This window comes from Ananas comosus, linkage group 1 (assembly GCF_001540865.1).
Source record: "Ananas comosus cultivar F153 linkage group 1, ASM154086v1, whole genome shotgun sequence".
NCBI lineage: Eukaryota > Viridiplantae > Streptophyta > Magnoliopsida > Poales > Bromeliaceae > Ananas > Ananas comosus.
Genome location: NC_033621.1, coordinates 11,828,362 through 11,847,321, shown reverse-complemented (window position 1 = coordinate 11,847,321; position 18,960 = coordinate 11,828,362). Strand labels below are relative to the sequence as shown.

Sequence of the window (18,960 nt, the reverse complement as noted above, 5' to 3'; positions counted from 1 at the left end):
CCACAGGGTACTAAAGTGAGAAAAAGTGAAACACAATGGGGGTATTTGAAGCTTTCCCTAAATAATAAAAATAAGAAAAATTCAGAGTGAATTATTTGTTAACAATTATAATTTTTTTAAAACAAAATTACAACTTGTTTTGACTAGACTAAGGATTTATAGGAATATACTATCAGAATAATATTGTCTGAAGAGCAAATTTTCTTATGCATGCCAATATAGTAGAAATCAAATTATTTTCTAATTTTTAACTGTTAAATTTTTTGCTATGTAAGTGAGGTACAAAAAATTCTAATACATTGTGCCATTATTTATAGCTGTTAAAAGAAGCACATCCTTCCTATCCATACTCTTTATAAGATGCGTTTTGAAAACTAATCTCCTGAAATTCTATTACAAAAAAAAAAAAAAAAAAACATGTCCTTCTAATTAATTCGTAATTAAACACAAAAGTCATTAAGAAATTCTATGAGGGGCGTTTTGGTAACTTCGCGCTCTGACTCGTCGAGCATCTCCTTTTAAATCTCGGGGCATCACGGAGCGTAGGAAATTAATTCCCCAAAAATATTTCCTTACAAAATTTGTATCATCAAATACAAAATTGTTTTTTTCCCCCTGTTTTTAACCTACAAATATATACTCCTTTTTTTTTAAAAAAAAAAAACTTCGTAACCGTTGTTACATATTCGCCAAAAAACACGCATGGTATATATAATAATATAATAATAATATCATACGTATTATTTTTATATATTTATATGTATATAAAACGTCGAATAACATAGAGAAGTTGAGGGATCTGAAAGCCTCTCCCTTTTTGAGGAGGCAGTGAAGAGGTGAGTCTCTCTGAACGCTGTTTTCGATTTATTTTCACCTTCTTTTTAATTGTTATGTCGTAATTTTGAAACAGAATAGCGATTCCGAGGATAAAAATTTGTTTTTTACGGATTTTTATGATGAAATTTTGATGGGTTTATGTTTATTTATTTATTTATTTTTTCTGTAACAGGCTGATCCCGGGTTGTGAAATTGAGCGGCGGATTGGATAAAAAGGGGATTTTTTTTTTCTTTTTTGAATTGGGTTTTGTTTTTTATTTTTTGTGATTTGTTCGTGGGGGCTTTCCCAATTCTGTGAGATAGTTTGATCTTATTGTAGTAGGTTTTGATTATAGAGAGTTTGATTGGAATTTGTGGCCGTTTTTTGGCGATCTCAATAAACCCAACATTGTAGAAAATCTCTGCTGCGTTAATCCCAGCATAGAATTTGTTGTGTTTCTATTAAGCTCTGGTACAGTTGTGGGTTGATCCCCACATTTGAGGAAAGAGTTAAGGTAAAATAAACAAAAAAGTGAGAAACAAAAAGGGAAAAGAGAAAAGAGAATGGGGGTTATGTCCAGGAAAGTATTGCCGGCCTGCGGCAATCTGTGCATATTCTGCCCGTCTCTGCGAGCGCGGTCGCGGCAGCCCGTCAAGCGCTACAAGAAGCTCCTCGCGGACATTTTCCCCAAATCTCAGGTGAATCTTTTGCTACTGTTCAATTGAAAGCCCATTAGAAGTAGAAGTGATTCGATTCAGTGTTCGAAGCTCGGATCGAATTTACCATGTGTGGGCTTGAAAATTTTCCTTCTTTTGCACATAAATTTGGGTTTTTTAGTAGAATTATGCGCATTGGTGCTTACTTGCTTACTTGTGTCTAATGAATGAGTGAGTGAGTGAGGTCCTTGTCCCTTACGGCTTCGTAATGACAATTTGTAACTAGTTTTTTTAGGGAAAATGAGCTGTCACTATGTTAAATGATTAATCAAAATAGTAAGAATGTTTCTTTTTATGCATAGTTAGTTTGTCGGCGGAATGGCAGTCTTGAGCATGTTCAATTTTCTTTTTCTTTTTTTTTTGAGTCACTGCAGAATTACCTTACTCTTTTTTTTTTTGACTTCATGAATCTTCTGCTGGTGGTTTTCATCCTAGATTATGTTAAAAGCAGTACTTTAGGAGTTCTTAGCTTCTTTCAGTGCACGATATTTGCCTGGTAAATGCACTTTAAGAAAATGGGATTTGTTGAGTGAATTCCGTTTATGATTTATAGGATGGAGAACCGAACGAAAGGATGATTAGCAAGCTTTGCGAATATGCTTCCAAGAATCCCATGCGAATACCGAAGGTATATCCATTCCATTCTATTGCATTATCCATTCATGCCCTTCATTTTGAAGCGAATGTGGTAAACTAAAGTACTTTTGCCCTGCACACTTTAGGCTTCGTGTTGTCACACATTTGTATCATTGACATACCTTCTGCAAAAACCGATGGCCAAGTTGTAACTTAGAGAGCAGATTGAGCTGTAGCCAAGTCAAAATTTTCCATTACTAGAGAGATAGACATCCATATAGTGGAAATTTTTGGTTAAGGAAGTTGATATATATAACATAATACCTTGATGTTAGATTTCATTTTTTTTTTTGTTTGTTAAGAATATATAACAAAGAAAAACGAAACAATCAGGAGAAGAAGCCCTCCCCCAAAATATATGATGCAGATGTGCTTCTCAATTTGGGGACGTAGCAAATTTTAGTGAATTTACACGGTGACAAGAAAAAAGCTGATGCTCTAGTTACTAATTGCCGTTGTTTGTTTGCAGATTACAGAGTACCTAGAACAGAGATGTTATAAAGAATTGCGGAACGAGCACTTTTCAGTGGCAAAAGTTGTACCATGTATTTACAGGAAGCTGCTGTCTTCATGTAAGGAGCAGATGTAAGTTTAAATGGTTATGTCCGAATATGTGCTTAAGATTGATATACTAGCGTCAGCACTATTATAACCACAAACATCCTCTACATATTTGTTGGTTTTCTTAACCACAACTCACTAAGTTGCTGGAGTTTTCTGGTAATGATGAGATGTAAAAGTTGTCCTGGAGCAGCGAAGTTCACTGCCAGTGTTCTTATTAGTGAACGAGTCAGAAGATACAAAGCTTAGGTTTTGACATGAAGGAGTTTATCACACTACAGTGGAAAATTGTGTGGTTGAATTTGCCTGCATTTTCTATGTCATATGGTCATTGTTACTGGGAATCTTTAATTAGCTTACTGCTCCTGTATCTTTTCATCAACTGTTTTGGATGCAGGCCATTGTTGGCGATGAGCTCATTGTGCATAGTACGAACTCTACTTGATCAAACACGAGAAGATGAGATGTGTATTCTTGGTTGTCTTTTGCTAGTCGACTTCCTTAACAGCCAGGTGAGTTACGGTTATAAATTACTACTAGTATTTGGTAAATTGCTGTTGGGTGTACTTTATGGCTATTCATATATTTGAAATTTATCAAATTGCTCACTAATTCTACCTAAGTTTCGGAGAAAAGATTATGGATTTGATTAGATTTTGCGGCTAAAGATCCATTAACATTAACATTAACTTTTGTAAAATTTAATCATCTTACTATATATATATATATATAGAATTGGGCTCCTATGCTTATATAAGTACTAAGTCATTAGTGCTTGTAAGTTTTCAGCCCTTGGATTAAAAGATGTATGGTTAGGATGATAGTGGTCTCTTAGGGTTGAGTGGGTAGTTGGTTGACTAGTATGATTTTAATGGGTAGAAATGATCAAAGGGTAGATTTAACGGCGAAAAACTTACAAGCACCATTTGCTTGGTGCTTTTACAAGCACCATAGCCAAATTCTCTCTCTCTCTCTCTCTCTCTCTCTCTCTCTCTCTCTCTCTATATATATATATATATATATATAAAATAAAAGCACAAGAAAAATGCTTACAGTTGGAAGATTTTGAAGGTCTTGGCTTCTAATTTAATCATAATTCTCAATTTCGTTAATCATTTCAAATTTCTATATCATTGCATTTTATGAAAAACAACTTAAAAAATTTAATATTCTTACTCATTACATTTATTCAATTTTGGCTAATAGTTACTGCATGAATAATTTCAAATGACTTGCCATTTTAACAGGTCGACAGCACATACATGTTTAACGTGGAAAGCTTAATACCAAAAATTTGTCAACTTGGTCAAGAAGTAGGAAGAGATGAAAAGGGACTCTGTCTACGTTCGGCAGCATTGCAAGCTTTGGCTTCGATGGTACTATTGCCTGTTGATTCATATATAAGGGAAACAATATTCATTTGTTCACAGTTTTATTTTGTGGCCATCATTTTCACATGAATTTCACAGAAATAATTGAAGGCGATTATTTATTTAATATGATGAGAAATTTTATTCCACTGAAATTTAACTAGCGACAGCAGAAAATACAATAGGAGGGACCTTTGTGCGAAAAATGAGAACGTTTAATTTCTTTTATGTTCCTTCATATGAATTCTGTATTTGATTTGTTTTCTGTTCCTTTTTGCATTTTATATCCAGGTGCAATTCATGGGCGACTACTCTCATATATCAGTGGACTTTGATAATGTAAGTTTTCTTTTACTTTCGAGTTCATAATAAATGTAGCACCTTTCCTTTTATTTCATTTCTTCTGCTGGGGTGGTAACTTGCATGTAAATTCTCTCTACTTAATAAGTTTTTGGTGTGACTCTTAACTCCTAAGATGGACCTCTATCTTTTGGATTGCTTAAAATATAAACTGTACTAACAAGCTAGCATGTGATCGGGACATGTGGAGGGTAGGAAAATAACTAGGAGGATTTTATTAACTTTAGACCAACATAATATTCGGCTTTGAACCTTGGAAATTATATGGAGTTATTTTATATGCCAACTTTTGACCCGCATAACATTAAGCTTTCTCTTTTTCAGCTGTTTTTTATGTGTTGAGGAGATGCATTTTCTTTTTGGTGATTCTCATCTTTGGTTTGCATTTTTATAGATTGTCTCTGTGATCTTGGATAACTATGAGCCCTATCAAGTGGTCTTAGAGAATGGAACGCATGATATGGGTTACACTGAGATCCAAAACTACTCAATGAAGGAAGTTGTGAGAATTGATGGCCGCGATTCCACGATGTGAGCCTCCTCTTTTATGTTCTTTTTATTATTTTATTTTGCCCTGCGGAATTTTCCTTTTTTTCGGGTCAAGTTTCATTGTTCACAGACCAATATTGTTAACAGGGTTGGCTCGAAAAATCCTTCGTACTGGTCAAGAATCTGTTTGCAGAATATGGCCAAAATCGCCAAGGAGGCAACCACTGTGCGGCGTGTTTTAGAACCTCTGTGCCGCTACTTTGATAGTGGAAATTGTTGGTCTCTTGATGGTGGGATTGCATGTTCCGTTTTATCTGAGATTCAGGTTTTGATGGAGAAGTCAGGTTAAGCAGTGTCCATGTATCAATTTTGATTATTTATATTTTTTTTGTTAAAATTGCAGGATATTACTAAGTGTTGCTTTGGTCCCCAAAATAATCAAAACCTACATAGTATCCCATTTTATTGCCATGGTTTTTGTAGTATTGAATTTGCAAGTGCACAGAGGCAACCAGTTTGCGTACTTCTCCGGAATACAAACTAATTTGCTTAATTTTTTGTCAATTTCAGGACAAAATAGCCATTTGTTGTTATCTATCATGATTAAGCACCTAAATCACAAGAATGTGTCCAAGCACCCTATCATGCAGATCAATATTTTGAAGGTTGCAACCCATCTTGCATGCAACTCAAAGCTGCAAGCTTCTGCAGCTATAATTACTGCAATAAGTGACTCGATGAGGCATTTGCGCAAATGCATGCAATGTTCCATAGAAGCATCAAATCTCGAGGGCGATATCAATAAGTCAAACTCTGCTCTTCACTCTGCCTTAGAGGAGTGCCTTGTGCAACTAACAAAAAAGGTCTTTTTTTCCGCTTTATTCTAAATTCGTATAGTTCTCCTAATTTATTATAATATAGATTACTTGGGAATAATATATATCACTGCAACGCTATCTATTTACACAGATACTGCTGTAAAAATCTGAATCTTCAGATATGCCCCTCAATTGTGCAGTTTCTTGCAAAAACAGTGGTTTTTTTTTTAAAAAAAGTCTGAGAGTAAGTATGCAAGACATTAAGCTTTTGAAGGGGCATATGTAAATTTGGATTTTGCGGCAAAATATTTGGAAATGGCTAGTTTTCATGGGTTTTTAACTTTTTATATGTAAATACCTCAAATTGAATTTAGTTTATTGTTTCCTAAGGAACATTAGATATCTAAAAAAATTGCAAACTAAAAAAAATCTCTGGTGAACAGGTAGGTGATGTTGGACCTGTTCTTGATATGATGGCTGTCATGCTTGAGAATATTTCTCCTAATGCTATTGTAGCCAGAGCAACAATCTCATCGATTTATCGTACTGCACAAATTGCTATTTCCGTGCCTAACTTATCATATAGCAAGAAGGCAAGTTCTTTATCATGTTTAGAATTTCTACTATAGCAGTGAAAAATTTACTTTGGCCTTGTTTGATTATGCTTCTTATATTTTGTCATTTAAAACGCAAATTCTATGTGATTGAATGCACCGATGAACAAGCCGATTATTTGCATATTTTGTTTGGCAACAGAAAGCAAAACTCAACCGGCAACATTTTCACTTTTTTTTTTTTTTTTTTTTTTTGCTTCATTGTATTTTTCTTAAGAATGCAGGATAACTAGCAATAGCAAGAATAGAGAAGTCCATCCAATGGCAAATTCAATCACGTAGATTTGAGTTTACAAAAACCAAAAAAGTGTAGGCTTAACTAAATGAGGGCTGAGTTTTTCAACTAGGTGCTTAATTTGTCTAATATTTATATATTTCAGGCTTTTCCGGAAGCTCTATTGCACCAGCTTCTTTTAGCAATGGCACACCCAGACCACAAAACGAGAGTCGGTTCTCATCGTATTCTATCCGCCATTCTTATGCCTGCTAGTGTTAGTCCTTGGTCGATAGCAAATTTCCCAATAGGGTTGAAGGACTATAATACTCGGGAGACACTTGTGGTAGCTCTCACAGCTTTCTCGTCTTCTGCAAGCCTAAAAGAGAAGCTAAGGCAAAACAGTTTCATGCACAGTGAGAGCTTAAAATTAAATGAGAGACCGGATGCTGCAGTAGAAGCTGTAGAGGAGAATGGGTGCCCACATAAAAATGGAGATCTACAAAACACAAACTGCCAGTCTCATGATAGCCATCATAACGCGGAAGTGAGGAGTAGAAAATTCTAGATGCTTCTCTGTCTGATGTCCTATTCTTATGATTTTGAGTATTTTTATATTTACCTTTTTAAATTTCTTTTGCTTTTATTAAATATTGTAGAGTTGTGGCTTTATGCGATTGAGTAGTCACCAAGTGGGTCTCCTACTTTCATCAATTTGGACCCAAGCATTATCAGAAGATAATACACCTGAAAATTACGAGGCAATGGCACACAGTTACAACCTTGCTTTGTTGTTTTCGCGAGCAAAAGTAAGTTTCCATTAAACACTAAATGATGTGTGTTAACCGAAGATCTAAAATTCTACCTTTATCAATTCCATATTTCTGCCTTTTAATTTACATGTATCATGTGTTATTATATATTTTCCTCACAGAACTCCAGCCATGTAGCTCTTGTTCGATGTTTTCAGTTGGCGTTTTCTCTCAGGAGTATGTCTCTCGACCGTGATAGTAAGTTCCTACATCATGATGCTTTATTTTTGTTTTTTCTTCTTGCATGTGCTCTCATATCTCAGTTTCGAACAACGTAACAAGAAGAGTAAAAGACTCTTTTGTCAGCTTTGTTGATATTGCAATTTTTCTTGACAGGATAGTTAGAAGTTCACAATAAACAGGGTTCTGAGATATCGGTTTAGGAGTTATTTTGAAGTCTACAAATTAGCTTTTTCTTTCTCTTATCCTGCTACCTTTGCATGTAACTACATTTTCCATGATAAATCTCTCGCTAGTTGCATTTCATTCTGCTTATTTTGTTCTTACTGGTTATTTGTCTATTAAGACTTATTGCAGCCATCTCGTAAAAGGTCCCTGTATACCTTGGCATCATCGATGCTTATATTTTCAGCAAAAGCCAGTGATCTTCCTCAGATTGTTTCCTCTATTAAAGCAACAATGACAGAGAACATGGTTTGTAACAATAACCTCTGACTAGCGAACAAGGGTCTCCAACTTATTTAGGATCTTTCAACTTCAGTTGGTCCTCGTCCTTTCAGTTGTTACAGTTGGGTCTGAACCTTTGCATTCAATTGCAACCTTACCTTTTTCATTTATCTTCTGCTGTTATATAACCGTATGAGAAGTCAGAAAGTGACTTAAACAGCAGTTAGGTTATGATTAGTGGGTATTCCTGTGTAATTGGATGGAGAGAAATTTAACTACCAGCGTAAGAATTACAATGAATAGCAAAAGTTAGCCACCCAGTTATAACAACTGAAAGATTCAGGCCGTAAAGGAAACAATGCTTAGAGGTTGGGGGATCTGTGTTTTACTTGTTTGTTGACCATTTTTTTTTTTCCCTTTTTGCGTATTTTTAGAGCTCTTTTTGAAAGATTATACTAATGAAATCGTAACGCAGCTCGATCCTCATCTGAACCTAATCGACGACAGCAGGCTGCATGCTACTTCCGTTGAATCTTCTGGCAATAAGATTGTTTACGGTTCTGAGGAAGATGAGCTCGCGGCATCGAGCTTCCTTGCGACACTAGTTAACGATGATAAGCAACTAAAAGAATTTGTGATATCACTCTTGATGGAGAAGTATGAAAAATTACCAGAGGTAGTATCCTCGCATCAATTAATAAATGTTAATTATATTCTTTTTGCAAATATTACATGTATACCTCAGCAAAATTTATATATTTCTCTTCAAAATCTGAACTTTCATATGTGCCGTTAAAACTTAATTTCTTATAGAGACCATTCTTTTGATATCAAATTGTAGGAAAAGTTGAATGGCATAAAAGAGCAACTCCTTCAGGAGTTCTCCCCGGATGATGCATTTCCTCTTGGTGCTCCGATGTTTATGGATACGCCGCACCCTTCCATACCATCACAAAAAGAGAGTCGGCTTTTTGATGAGGTTATTCCTCCTGCTGTACTTCCGCTATGTTATAAATTGCCGTACAATTTTCGTGAATTCAACTCCTTAATTTCAGAGTTTTTTTTTTCCCGACTTTTCAGGATATGTTTCCTGCACTTATAGAAGATGAAGATCCTTTCATAGAAGGTACCGGAAGTCAATCTGATCAGAAAATATCAGAATCAATAAATTCACTCGATGTTCTGAGTGTCAATCAATTGATCGAATCGGTAAGTGGTCTCCTCAAATTTTGCATGGTTGTTTACCTCAGAGTGTGTCGTTTCCTCGTAGGGTACCAGCACTATCTTTCGTAATATATGGACTCTTCTGTTAGTTTATAACTAACTATTTACTTATTTTCGTTCTTATTTATTTTTTATTTTTCACATCTCGCATTGTAAATACGGGTAGATGTTTGTCAGTTACGTATGTAAACAAACTAAACTGTCTATGTCATGCTTTCAAGAAAACAAATCCACGACGAAGCTCGCTTCACTATTTTGTTCTTTTGATCTTTTTCTTTTTCCGTTTCTTTTCAAATTTAGTGAATTTCTCTAAGTAGATTTTTTGACATCATGCAATCCATGCTATCTCTGCTTCTTTGAATTTTTGAGCAAAGTTTGAGCACCACCACATTACCTGCAGGTTCTCGAATCAGCACGACAAGTCGCAAACTTGCCGGTCTCCGCTCACCCCGTCCCGTACGACCAGATGAAAAGCCAGTGCGAGGCTCTCGTGATGGGGAAGCAGCAGAAGATGTCAGTTCTTCTGAGCTTCAAGCATCGGCAAGGGAGCTCGAAAGATTCGACAGAAGATGCGTCGATCGACGCACTCAACCCTAACGAGGCACGCATATCTTAAAAAATCATCTGCTCCACAAGTTCCAAATTTACTCCTAAAAAGCGCTGTTTAAAAATCTCCTTTTCCGCAGCCCTAAATTTCCTCTTTCCTGCTTTTTTCAGCAGGCGCTGTGCCATTCCGAGGCGGATTCAAAATCGGTCGGGAAGGATCGCATACGACGCTGCGACTCGCTGTCGAGCGAGTCCGAGCAATCGTTCCGGCTACCGCCTTCGAGCCCGTATGACAAGTTCCTGAAAGCTGCAGGATGGTAAATAAATATACAAGCTCATGGCAGCAGCAAATGGTACATGATGTAACTAGCCTGCATATCATTTCTTTGTTCTTTTTTTTTTTTCTTTTTTTCTTTTTTTTTTTTCACTCTCCTTTCTATTCTTTTATATGTACAAGTTAAAAGTCACAAATTTGTTGTTTAGAGGTGCTTGAGAGGTATTTTGGGAATGCAAAAGCAGAGGTGCAAATTGTAATTTTTATTGTGATTGAAAAGAAGATCAATGTTTGCATTTCATCAACAGCTTCTCTATCTGCAATAAAGATACAATTTTGAATATTTGAGTGCATTGTAATGTTTCTTATTACATTTTTCACACACATGGGACTCATCTTCAAGATACAGAATAATATGGGGGTTGGATTGTGAGGGTTTTTAAACTGTTGATAAGTAGAGATTAATCATTCTTTAGTTGCTAAATTAAGCAACAATTAATTAATTAATTAATAAATCATTATTCTTTAATTTCAAAAGTTTGCGGGAATAAATTTGGACTTTAAATATATATAAAATTTTTAAACGAGGCCGAAACAATTAACCCGGCCCGGCCCAAGTTAAAATTAAAATAATATGTAAATAACATTTTTAATCAACTAATGTTGTTTAATTTAGGATGGTTTATTGGTTTCTACTATATTTTCATGCTAATTACTAATGTTTTGTTATTTATTTATTATTATGTTCGACCTTTTTAAACTCAAATTGGATCTCATACCCGATAAGTTTTATAGTTTTGAACTCTACCCATTATTCTTATCGGGTTCGGGTCACCATAAATAGTATCCGACCAAACCCGACCTAATCCGACCTAACCCGACCAAAAAAAAAAAAAAAAAAAAAAAAAAAACACATATAACGGTCAAAACGGTAAATGGGCCTTCCTAAAATTTATATATTATCTAAGAAATACTTAAGTAGCTCATCAACTGTTCTCGTCCGTCCGATCAAAATCGAACGGCCGCTAAAATCCCATCTGAGTGTTAAATAGAAACCCCAGTTTCATCAACACCCACCGTTCGATGCTCAACGGCTCGATGCGGAGAGTACGCGAACGTTGCGTGATCAAGGTTCTCCACGTCATCCGTAGACCACCCTCCAATGCTCCTTCTCGCGTCGAGATATGCGGTGCACGGTGTGACGTGGTGGACCGAGTCTAGAGAATAATGGGTCTCGTCGTCAATTTCCACCGCGCCACACGTGCCGAGCACGTGAGACGCATTGAAGGGTTTCCTTCAAGGAGGCGACGAAGAAGAAAAAAAAAAAAAAAAAAAAAGAAAAAAAAACAAAAAAAAAAAGTAACCGCATCGACTCTGCCTAAAGCAGAGCGTCGCTCGCTCTCTGAAGTTCCTCTCTCTCTCGCTCGCTCGAGACGAAATCCCCTCTCTCTCCTCCCCCCCCTCTTCTCTTCTATGAGGGGCGATCGCTCTCCAATCTCCAATCGTTGCGATTCTAGGGTTGGTATTTCGAATCCTCTTGTTTTTTTCCGGTTTTTTTCCGGTAATTTTTGGGCTAAAATCATCAGCTTAAAGGCGCTTGCTTTGATCATTGACATGCAACGAGTTTTGATCATGGTTTGGTGTTTACTTGTTCATTATATCGGAATAGATTGGGTTCTAATACACGATTCGATGCTAGGGTTTGGAAATTTGTTGCCTTTGGATTTTGACTCGTGTTCCATTGTGTGTGTTGTAGTGGGATTGGTAATGCTGGGGTTGTTACTGTAGGGTTAGTGGAGGAAGATGAGCCCGAAAGGGGGCGGGGAGGCGATCAGGCCGCTGCGGACTAGCGATAGGCTCCGGCAGCGGCCCAAGTACTTCGGAAGGGCTTATCTTTACTACAAGCCGGTGATGAGGAAGAAGGTGAAGGCGAAGAGGAGGACCTCCGCGTCACAGATTGCCAAGAAGCTGCTGCGGCCGAGGAACACGCCGGCACAGACTCCCCCTTCTGATGTAAGAACCGCTCCGATGTTCCTTTTGTGATTGATGCTTGTTAAATTTGTTACAACTTGTAGTGAATGGGAACTTATAGATTGGTTGCTCAGTTGTCAGTTGTTCTACATGTTTTATTCTTGTTTGTTAAGTAGTTGATTTGTTTACTATGGCTGCTGCATGTTGGTTATTCATGGTTTAGTCAATTTTGTGCTGCAGCGGTACAACTGAGGCTGTTGATTGTACTTTTAGTATCCTTATTCATGTAATGGATGATTAGCGGTATTTTACAATAGTCAAAATGTAAGTGCTTGATATCTTTAAAAGTGGCAGTATCTACTATCTTGTGGTTATTAATAGTTTCTTAGTAAGCTATGTTAACCTTCATCTATTCTCTCTTTCCGGTGTTGGTTACTTTTAAACACATGATTAGTATTTAGTGGCCAAGTGATCAATAGTTACTTATACAGTGTTGACGTGTTTATTTTAAAATGATTAAACCTACTTACCTATGCACTGCATCAGCTTGGTTATCGGTCTATTTGCTTCTTTTGGTATTGAAGCGGCCTGTAATTATTGCATAAATAAACTGCTGAATCAAAGATTCAGTTTTGTTGATTTGTTTTGTACGTCAGAAATAATGCTATATTTTTCGATGGCTCTCTGTTTTACATGCAGTTTGGTATGTTTAAAATATAAGACAGTACCTTGTACTTAAACAAACTTTTGGTTGCAAATTGTAAGGTATTATATGACTGCAGATGATTATTATCTTTTGTCATGTGGGACATGTTTCCTTCAGACTCTGATAACTTGGTTATTGCCTTTTCTTTTTGTAGTCTGTTGCTGCCAACCTTCGGCGATCAACAAGAAAACGAAAGGTTTCTGTAACTTTAGAAGACTATGGAACAGACAGCTCCGGAACGGAAGATGATGATCTAATGGTGAGATTTTATACTCTCCCATGCATCGAATATTTGTAGAGGTCAGTTCGGTATGATGTCTTAGGGCCTAAAAGTGTGAAAAAAAATGTGTCGGTCTGGTTTAAGCAAACTTTTGAAACTTTTTTTTTTTTTTTTTTTTTTTTTTTTTTTTTTTTTCCAACAGACACCCAGATATCGTTCTACCAGAAACAAAATGGAAAATAATGTGAGTCATGATGAAGCATCACCAGTGAGTAAAAAGGTTGCTAATTCAAAATCTCTCCCGCGCCGTGAGGGCTTACGACCTAGGCGATCATTGAGGGGGCAAAGGATATTACCATATCAAGAATCTGATGATGATGAGCAGGAAAGCTCCGAAGCACAGGCTGCAAGAGACAAAACAGGTAATGGCAACGATGCAGAGGAGGATGGTGGAAACGAAGATGAGGGCGGAGAAGATGAAGCAGAGGAAGAAGACGGGGATGACGAAGAGGGTGAAGAAGAGCAAGAAGGAAAGAGGCGGTATGACTTACGAAACCGTCAGGAAGTTCGCAGACTCTCTCCGGAGAAGGAGGGAAAGCAGAGGCAACGGTCTCCTCGTAGAGTGCTGCACCATGGAATGGGTCCCAAGAACAGCAAGTATTTTAAAAAGGGAGGATCGAGAGTACATAAGCGCCCTCGTTTTGCAATACCGGATGATTCAGATGATTCTCTTCTTGTGGATGAGATGGACCAAGGTCCCAGTATTCCATGGGCCCGAAGTGGAAGTAGAAGTGGGATGCCATGGTTTTTGGGTGGTTTAGACATGCATAGTACGACAGCTTGGGGCCTGAATGTTGCTGCATCGGGGTGGGGCCACCAAGGTGAGAATATTGCTTCGCTGACCGCAAGCATTCAAACTGCTGGGCCCAGTTCGAAGGGAGGGGCGGATATTCAGCCATTACAGGTGGATGATAGCGTGAGTTTTGACGACATAGGTGGGCTTTCAGAGTACATTGATGCTTTAAAGGAAATGGTCTTCTTCCCTCTATTATATCCTGACTTCTTCGCAAAATATCACATCACCCCTCCAAGGGGCGTACTACTTTGTGGTCCTCCTGGTACAGGAAAAACGCTGATTGCTAGAGCATTGGCCTGCGCTGCCTCTAAGGCTGGCCAAAAAGTCAGCTTTTACATGCGCAAGGGAGCTGATGTTCTCAGTAAATGGGTTGGTGAGGCAGAGAGACAGCTTAAGTTGCTTTTTGAAGAAGCTCAAAGAAATCAGCCGTCTATTATCTTTTTTGACGAGATTGATGGACTTGCCCCTGTTAGATCTAGCAAGCAAGAGCAGATTCACAATTCTATCGTCTCGACTTTACTTGCCTTGATGGATGGCCTTGATTCTCGTGGGCAAGTTGTTTTAATAGGAGCTACCAATAGAATTGATGCTATTGATGGAGCATTACGCCGTCCTGGCCGGTTTGATCGTGAATTTAATTTTCCTCTACCTGGTTATGAAGCACGTGCTCAGATATTAGATATTCATACACGCAAATGGAAGGACCCTCCTTCTAAAGAGCTAAAGTTGGAGCTAGCTGCTAGTTGTGTGGGATATTGTGGTGCTGATCTCAAAGCTCTATGCACAGAAGCTGCGATAAGGGCATTCCGCGAGAAGTATCCTCAGGTGTACACTAGCGATGATAAGTTCATCATAGATGTCGACTCTGTGAAGGTAGAGAAATATCACTTTGTAGAAGCCATGTCGACAATAACACCTGCTGCACATCGGGGAGCAGTTGTGCATTCCAGGCCGCTGTCGGCAATTATTGCTCCATGTTTACAGAGACATCTCGATAGATTAATGGATCGTGTATCTGATATTTTCCCTTACCTGTCATCTTTAGAACTTTGCAAGTTTTCTGTTTCGTCCTTTGGTTCTGCTCTTCCTCTAGTTTATAGACCTCGCCTTCTTATATGTGGTGATGAGAGTGTTGGGCTGGTAAATCTCTCACCCCCTTTCTTTGATGAGGATATTGGAAGTTAGTTAAATGCTTTTGTAAATACTCTTCTATAATCTTACAGGACCATCTTGGACCTGCTGTCTTGCATGAATTGGAGAAATTTCCTGTTCATTCACTGGGCCTTCCATCTCTCCTTTCTGATCCAAGCGCAAAGACTCCAGAGGAAGCTTTAGTGCATATATTTGGTGAAGCAAGAAGAACCACCCCTTCTATTCTTTACTTACCTCAATTCCATCTTTGGTGGGAGACTGTGAGTCCCTCAGCTGATTCTGAAACTTATGTGTTGTATTCGGCAAAAAGAGGCCATTGTTTAGTTTTAGTTGCATTCAAGTAGGGTACTGGGAGGGTTGTATTTGGAGGCAGTCCTCTCAGCATTGATTGCATGAAGTGGCTGCTCATAACCTAAGATCCAATCATACAACTTATAGTTGCAAGCCCGGGACTCTCGCCAGTGCATAAAACAAGCAAATAAATGTTGAATTCAATTATTTACTTATTTCTGAGTGCCATTACCCTTTTTTTTTCCTGATTGTTTTATTTATGTGTTCAGGCACATGAGCAGCTTAAGGCCGTCTTGCTCACTCTGTTGGAGGAATTACCATCAAATCTCCCTATATTACTATTAGGAACGTCTTCTCTACCTTTTGACAAGCTAGATGATGAGTCCGCTTCCATTCTTGCTTTCCGTAATGTGTATGTTTCTAACATAATATTTTAGTGCTGCTTAAACTTTATTATCTTTCACATTGTTACTGGCTTATTTCTTTAACTAGTTAGAGTCTATGTGGAGATATGTAATATCAGAAATGACTGATAGTTATTTAATGTAGTAACTTACATGCTTTTTCCTTGATAGTTATGACTTGCATGTTGTGGATTGGCATTGCAACTGAAATTGTGGTTTACCAATTTGGAGCAATTTAATCATTTTCACTTGGATCAAAGATTAAACTGTATTTTGATTATGGTTTATGGTTTAATGAGACTCTGTGGCATTGATGAACATTACCTGTCTCTCATTTGTGAAACTAAAATTTATCTTTTCTTTCTAATTGTCTGTATTGTTCATAAAGTCGTGCTACATTTTTATTTGATAGGTATCAAGTCGATCAGCCAACCGCAGATGACAAGTCCAAATTTTTTGATCTTTTTCTCCAAGCCATTTTATTTCTCCAGATGGAGGACTCGACAAGCAAATCAAAAGAACCAAAATCATTAGCAGAACTTCCTAAAGCACCAAAGGAAGTGAGTGGTCCAAAAGCTTCCGAATTAAAGGCTAAGGCAGAAGCTGAGCAACATGCCCTTCGTCGGTTGAGAATGTGTCTCCGAGATGTTTGCAACCGGTTTGTCTTCTCGAGTCCTGCTATAAGAAGTCATATATTGATGTCTTCAATTTGTACCTTACGTTTCCTGACAAATCCATTTTCGCTGTTTTTTTTTTTTGGAGTTGGCATTTGGAGAGTCACAAGTACCTTTTCTAGAAATCCTTTTTAAAAACTTTTGTATACTGTATTATCTCTAAGGAATGATAAATAATTAATATGTTCAGAAATGACAAATAGTCGAAGAGTTTGATCTTATGATAGCCATGTCTCTGGAACTTTGTAGCATTCCTTACCAATTAAGAGGCAAGAACCCTAAGATTTTTATGCATCTTGAAAGTCTTGGTGACTTGCAGGGTTTTCCTTTTCCATTTCTCAAAACAAGATAAGTTTCTCTGAAGATGTTTGTTTGTTTTCTGTGAAGGGTTCTCTATGATAAGAGATTCAGCATGTTTCATTTCCCAGTCATGGAAGAGGAAGTGCCAGACTATCGATCAATTATTCACAACCCAATGGATGTAGCTACCGTTTTGCAGCGTGTGGACTGTGGGCAATATCTCACTCGTGCAGCATTTATGAAAGACGTTGACCTTATTGTGTCCAATGCTAAGGTACCATTTATCTGTCAAATCTACTTTGTTAGCGCATTTGTATATGCGGTTGAACTGTTGCAGTTTTATCTCTAGTTATTTGTTTCAAATACTACATGTTTGGATTTTCTTTTATGGGGGTGAAAGCCATGGACATTCCCTCTGTTTTTGTAGTATTATTATGACTTAAAATTCCGTGAACTCAGATGATTTAGTCCAGTTTTTCTACATTTTTATTCTCTGTCTGACCCATTTTGTCTTCCAAAATCTTGACATCCGTTACGTCAGCTGCTGAACGCGCATGCCATATCATGGAAGTACAGGGTTTACACATATATTTTGCCTGTTTTTTCCTTTTTATATACTATAGTTGTATCTGATACTATGGTGTTGATCTTTTGGGGTTGAAATCTGCAGGCTTATAATGGAGACGACTACAACGGGACTAGGATTGTTAGCAGAGCTTGTGAGCTTCGAGACGTGGTATAGTTTTGCTTCTCTCTTCTTCCTGATTGTACTTGGTATTAGGTAGAGTTGTACTAATCTTCGTAAGTTTTTTTTTTTTTTTTTGACCCCCTCTTACTTTTTAGGTGCTAGGTATGTTGTCACAAATGGACCCAGCTCTGGCAACATTTTGTGACAAGATTGCGGCACAGGGGGGACCGGTTCAGGTGGAAGATGATGATGACAGCTTGCTTCTGCCAGCAGCACCGGTTGTTCAACTGGCTTCTGTTCCTAGAACAAGTGCTCGGCTTCGTAATGTTCCACCAGAGGTGAACTTGTCGCAGAGTTACGAAGCATTAAAGAGGCAAAAGAAAAATGTTGAAAATGATCTAGCAGGTACTTTTTTTTTCCCCTTTACTCTAAATCTCTATTTCAATTGACAAATAATGTCGTCAAATCTCTTGTTAATGGATTTCCTGTCTCTGTCAAAATAGTCCACATATCTTGTAGTAGTAACCCAAGCAATATTCCTGGAAATATATACTCTCTTAGTATTGGAATGCCATATATCTATTTCGATTTGAAGTTGCTCTCTAAATCATTTCAGGCTTGGGGAGAGACGATAGAGCTGCTACTGCTACCGCTACCGATCAAGATTTATCAAAGCCAAATTATTCCCAAGCAGGGTTAAGCATAGAAACCGATTCAAACGGTTCTTTAGAAAGACCGGAAAACCCCACAGACATCGAACTCCCAGAATCACCCGGAATGGCTTCTGCACCCCCGGTCACCAATGGATCCGAAGAATCTGCAGCAGCAGCTAATCCCGAGATTTCCGAGCAAATCGCTTCCGTGAAGCGACGGCTTATGGAACGCACCGAAGGTTACGGTGTCCCCCAGCTCGAGAGGCTGTATGCGCGAGTGTTCAAAGGCGTGATGGCATCGAGAAGTAGACAACAAAGTAGAGCGGAGGATGATAAGCTATCAACTGTGAAGCATCTCTTGACATTTGTTGAGGATGATGATAATTTTTGACAATAATAATAAATTTGTTTTTTCCTTTTTTTTTTTTTACTTCTTTCACTTTCTTTTACTTAGGGATGTTATCATTGCTCCTTTTCTTCATTTTTTTTTTCCTAATTCTTTTTTATAATTTTCCCTAGCTGTATATCTGCTTATAATTCTCTTATAATAGATCCGCAAATATGTTGTGGAAAAGTTCCCTGAGCTTCTCCCTTGTTGACTGGTCGTGTAGCACACAATTCGACATGATCAAAGTTAGAAAAGGTTTTAGAACTTAGAAATGCTCATTAATGGAATGTTTCTTAGGCTTGGCCAATTACCATATACGCTTTTTGGTTCAATTTATGTCATTATTTTCTTTAGCTAAGTTGCTTATTTCAGTCTAATTTATCGTTTATGAATTGTTGGGATATTGATGATAGGAAACTGGAGTGAACTGAATATTTAGCCGTGCTTCTAGATATAATAATTTAAATAGTTAATAAAATTTTTAAAAATTGTAAATCGTTTTTTTTAAAAAAAAAAAAATGGGCAACTTACATTCTATAAAATATTTATATTATATTTCCATTAGACTTTTCGTCATTT

At 37.5% G+C, this 18,960-nt stretch overlaps 2 protein-coding genes across 6 annotated transcripts; both read left to right on the top strand.

Annotated features, from left to right (window-relative positions):
- Nucleotides 613–10,421, top strand: LOC109713618. 3 transcript variants are annotated; one of them, XM_020237770.1, is made up of 20 exons: nucleotides 613–836; nucleotides 1,010–1,515; nucleotides 2,087–2,161; nucleotides 2,639–2,754; nucleotides 3,128–3,242; nucleotides 3,978–4,106; nucleotides 4,392–4,439; nucleotides 4,855–4,991; nucleotides 5,097–5,293; nucleotides 5,520–5,812; nucleotides 6,211–6,360; nucleotides 6,762–7,142; nucleotides 7,255–7,404; nucleotides 7,530–7,605; nucleotides 7,934–8,061; nucleotides 8,510–8,710; nucleotides 8,876–9,013; nucleotides 9,115–9,243; nucleotides 9,659–9,859; nucleotides 9,976–10,421. In XM_020237770.1, exons 2-20 carry the CDS (start codon nucleotides 1,381–1,383, stop codon nucleotides 10,123–10,125), a joined length of 2,949 nt encoding a protein of 982 aa, XP_020093359.1. In that variant the 5' UTR covers nucleotides 613–836; nucleotides 1,010–1,380; the 3' UTR covers nucleotides 10,126–10,421. The 3 variants fall into 3 exon arrangements, with proteins under 3 accessions (XP_020093359.1, XP_020093367.1, XP_020093376.1); XM_020237778.1 differs by having other exon boundaries at nucleotides 615–836; nucleotides 9,979–10,421; XM_020237787.1 differs by lacking the exons at nucleotides 613–836; nucleotides 1,010–1,515 and having other exon boundaries at nucleotides 2,639–2,741.
- LOC109710928 (ATPase family AAA domain-containing protein At1g05910) lies at nucleotides 11,513–18,423 on the top strand. 3 transcript variants are annotated; one of them, XM_020233750.1, is made up of 11 exons: nucleotides 11,513–11,596; nucleotides 11,867–12,091; nucleotides 12,910–13,014; nucleotides 13,178–14,971; nucleotides 15,055–15,243; nucleotides 15,544–15,686; nucleotides 16,091–16,336; nucleotides 16,740–16,926; nucleotides 17,323–17,388; nucleotides 17,496–17,745; nucleotides 17,957–18,423. In XM_020233750.1, exons 2-11 carry the CDS (start codon nucleotides 11,882–11,884, stop codon nucleotides 18,382–18,384), a joined length of 3,618 nt encoding a protein of 1,205 aa, XP_020089339.1. In that variant the 5' UTR covers nucleotides 11,513–11,596; nucleotides 11,867–11,881; the 3' UTR covers nucleotides 18,385–18,423. The 3 variants fall into 3 exon arrangements, with proteins under 3 accessions (XP_020089339.1, XP_020089333.1, XP_020089348.1); XM_020233744.1 differs by having other exon boundaries at nucleotides 11,517–11,596; nucleotides 11,835–12,091; XM_020233759.1 differs by lacking the exons at nucleotides 11,513–11,596; nucleotides 11,867–12,091 and having other exon boundaries at nucleotides 12,913–13,055.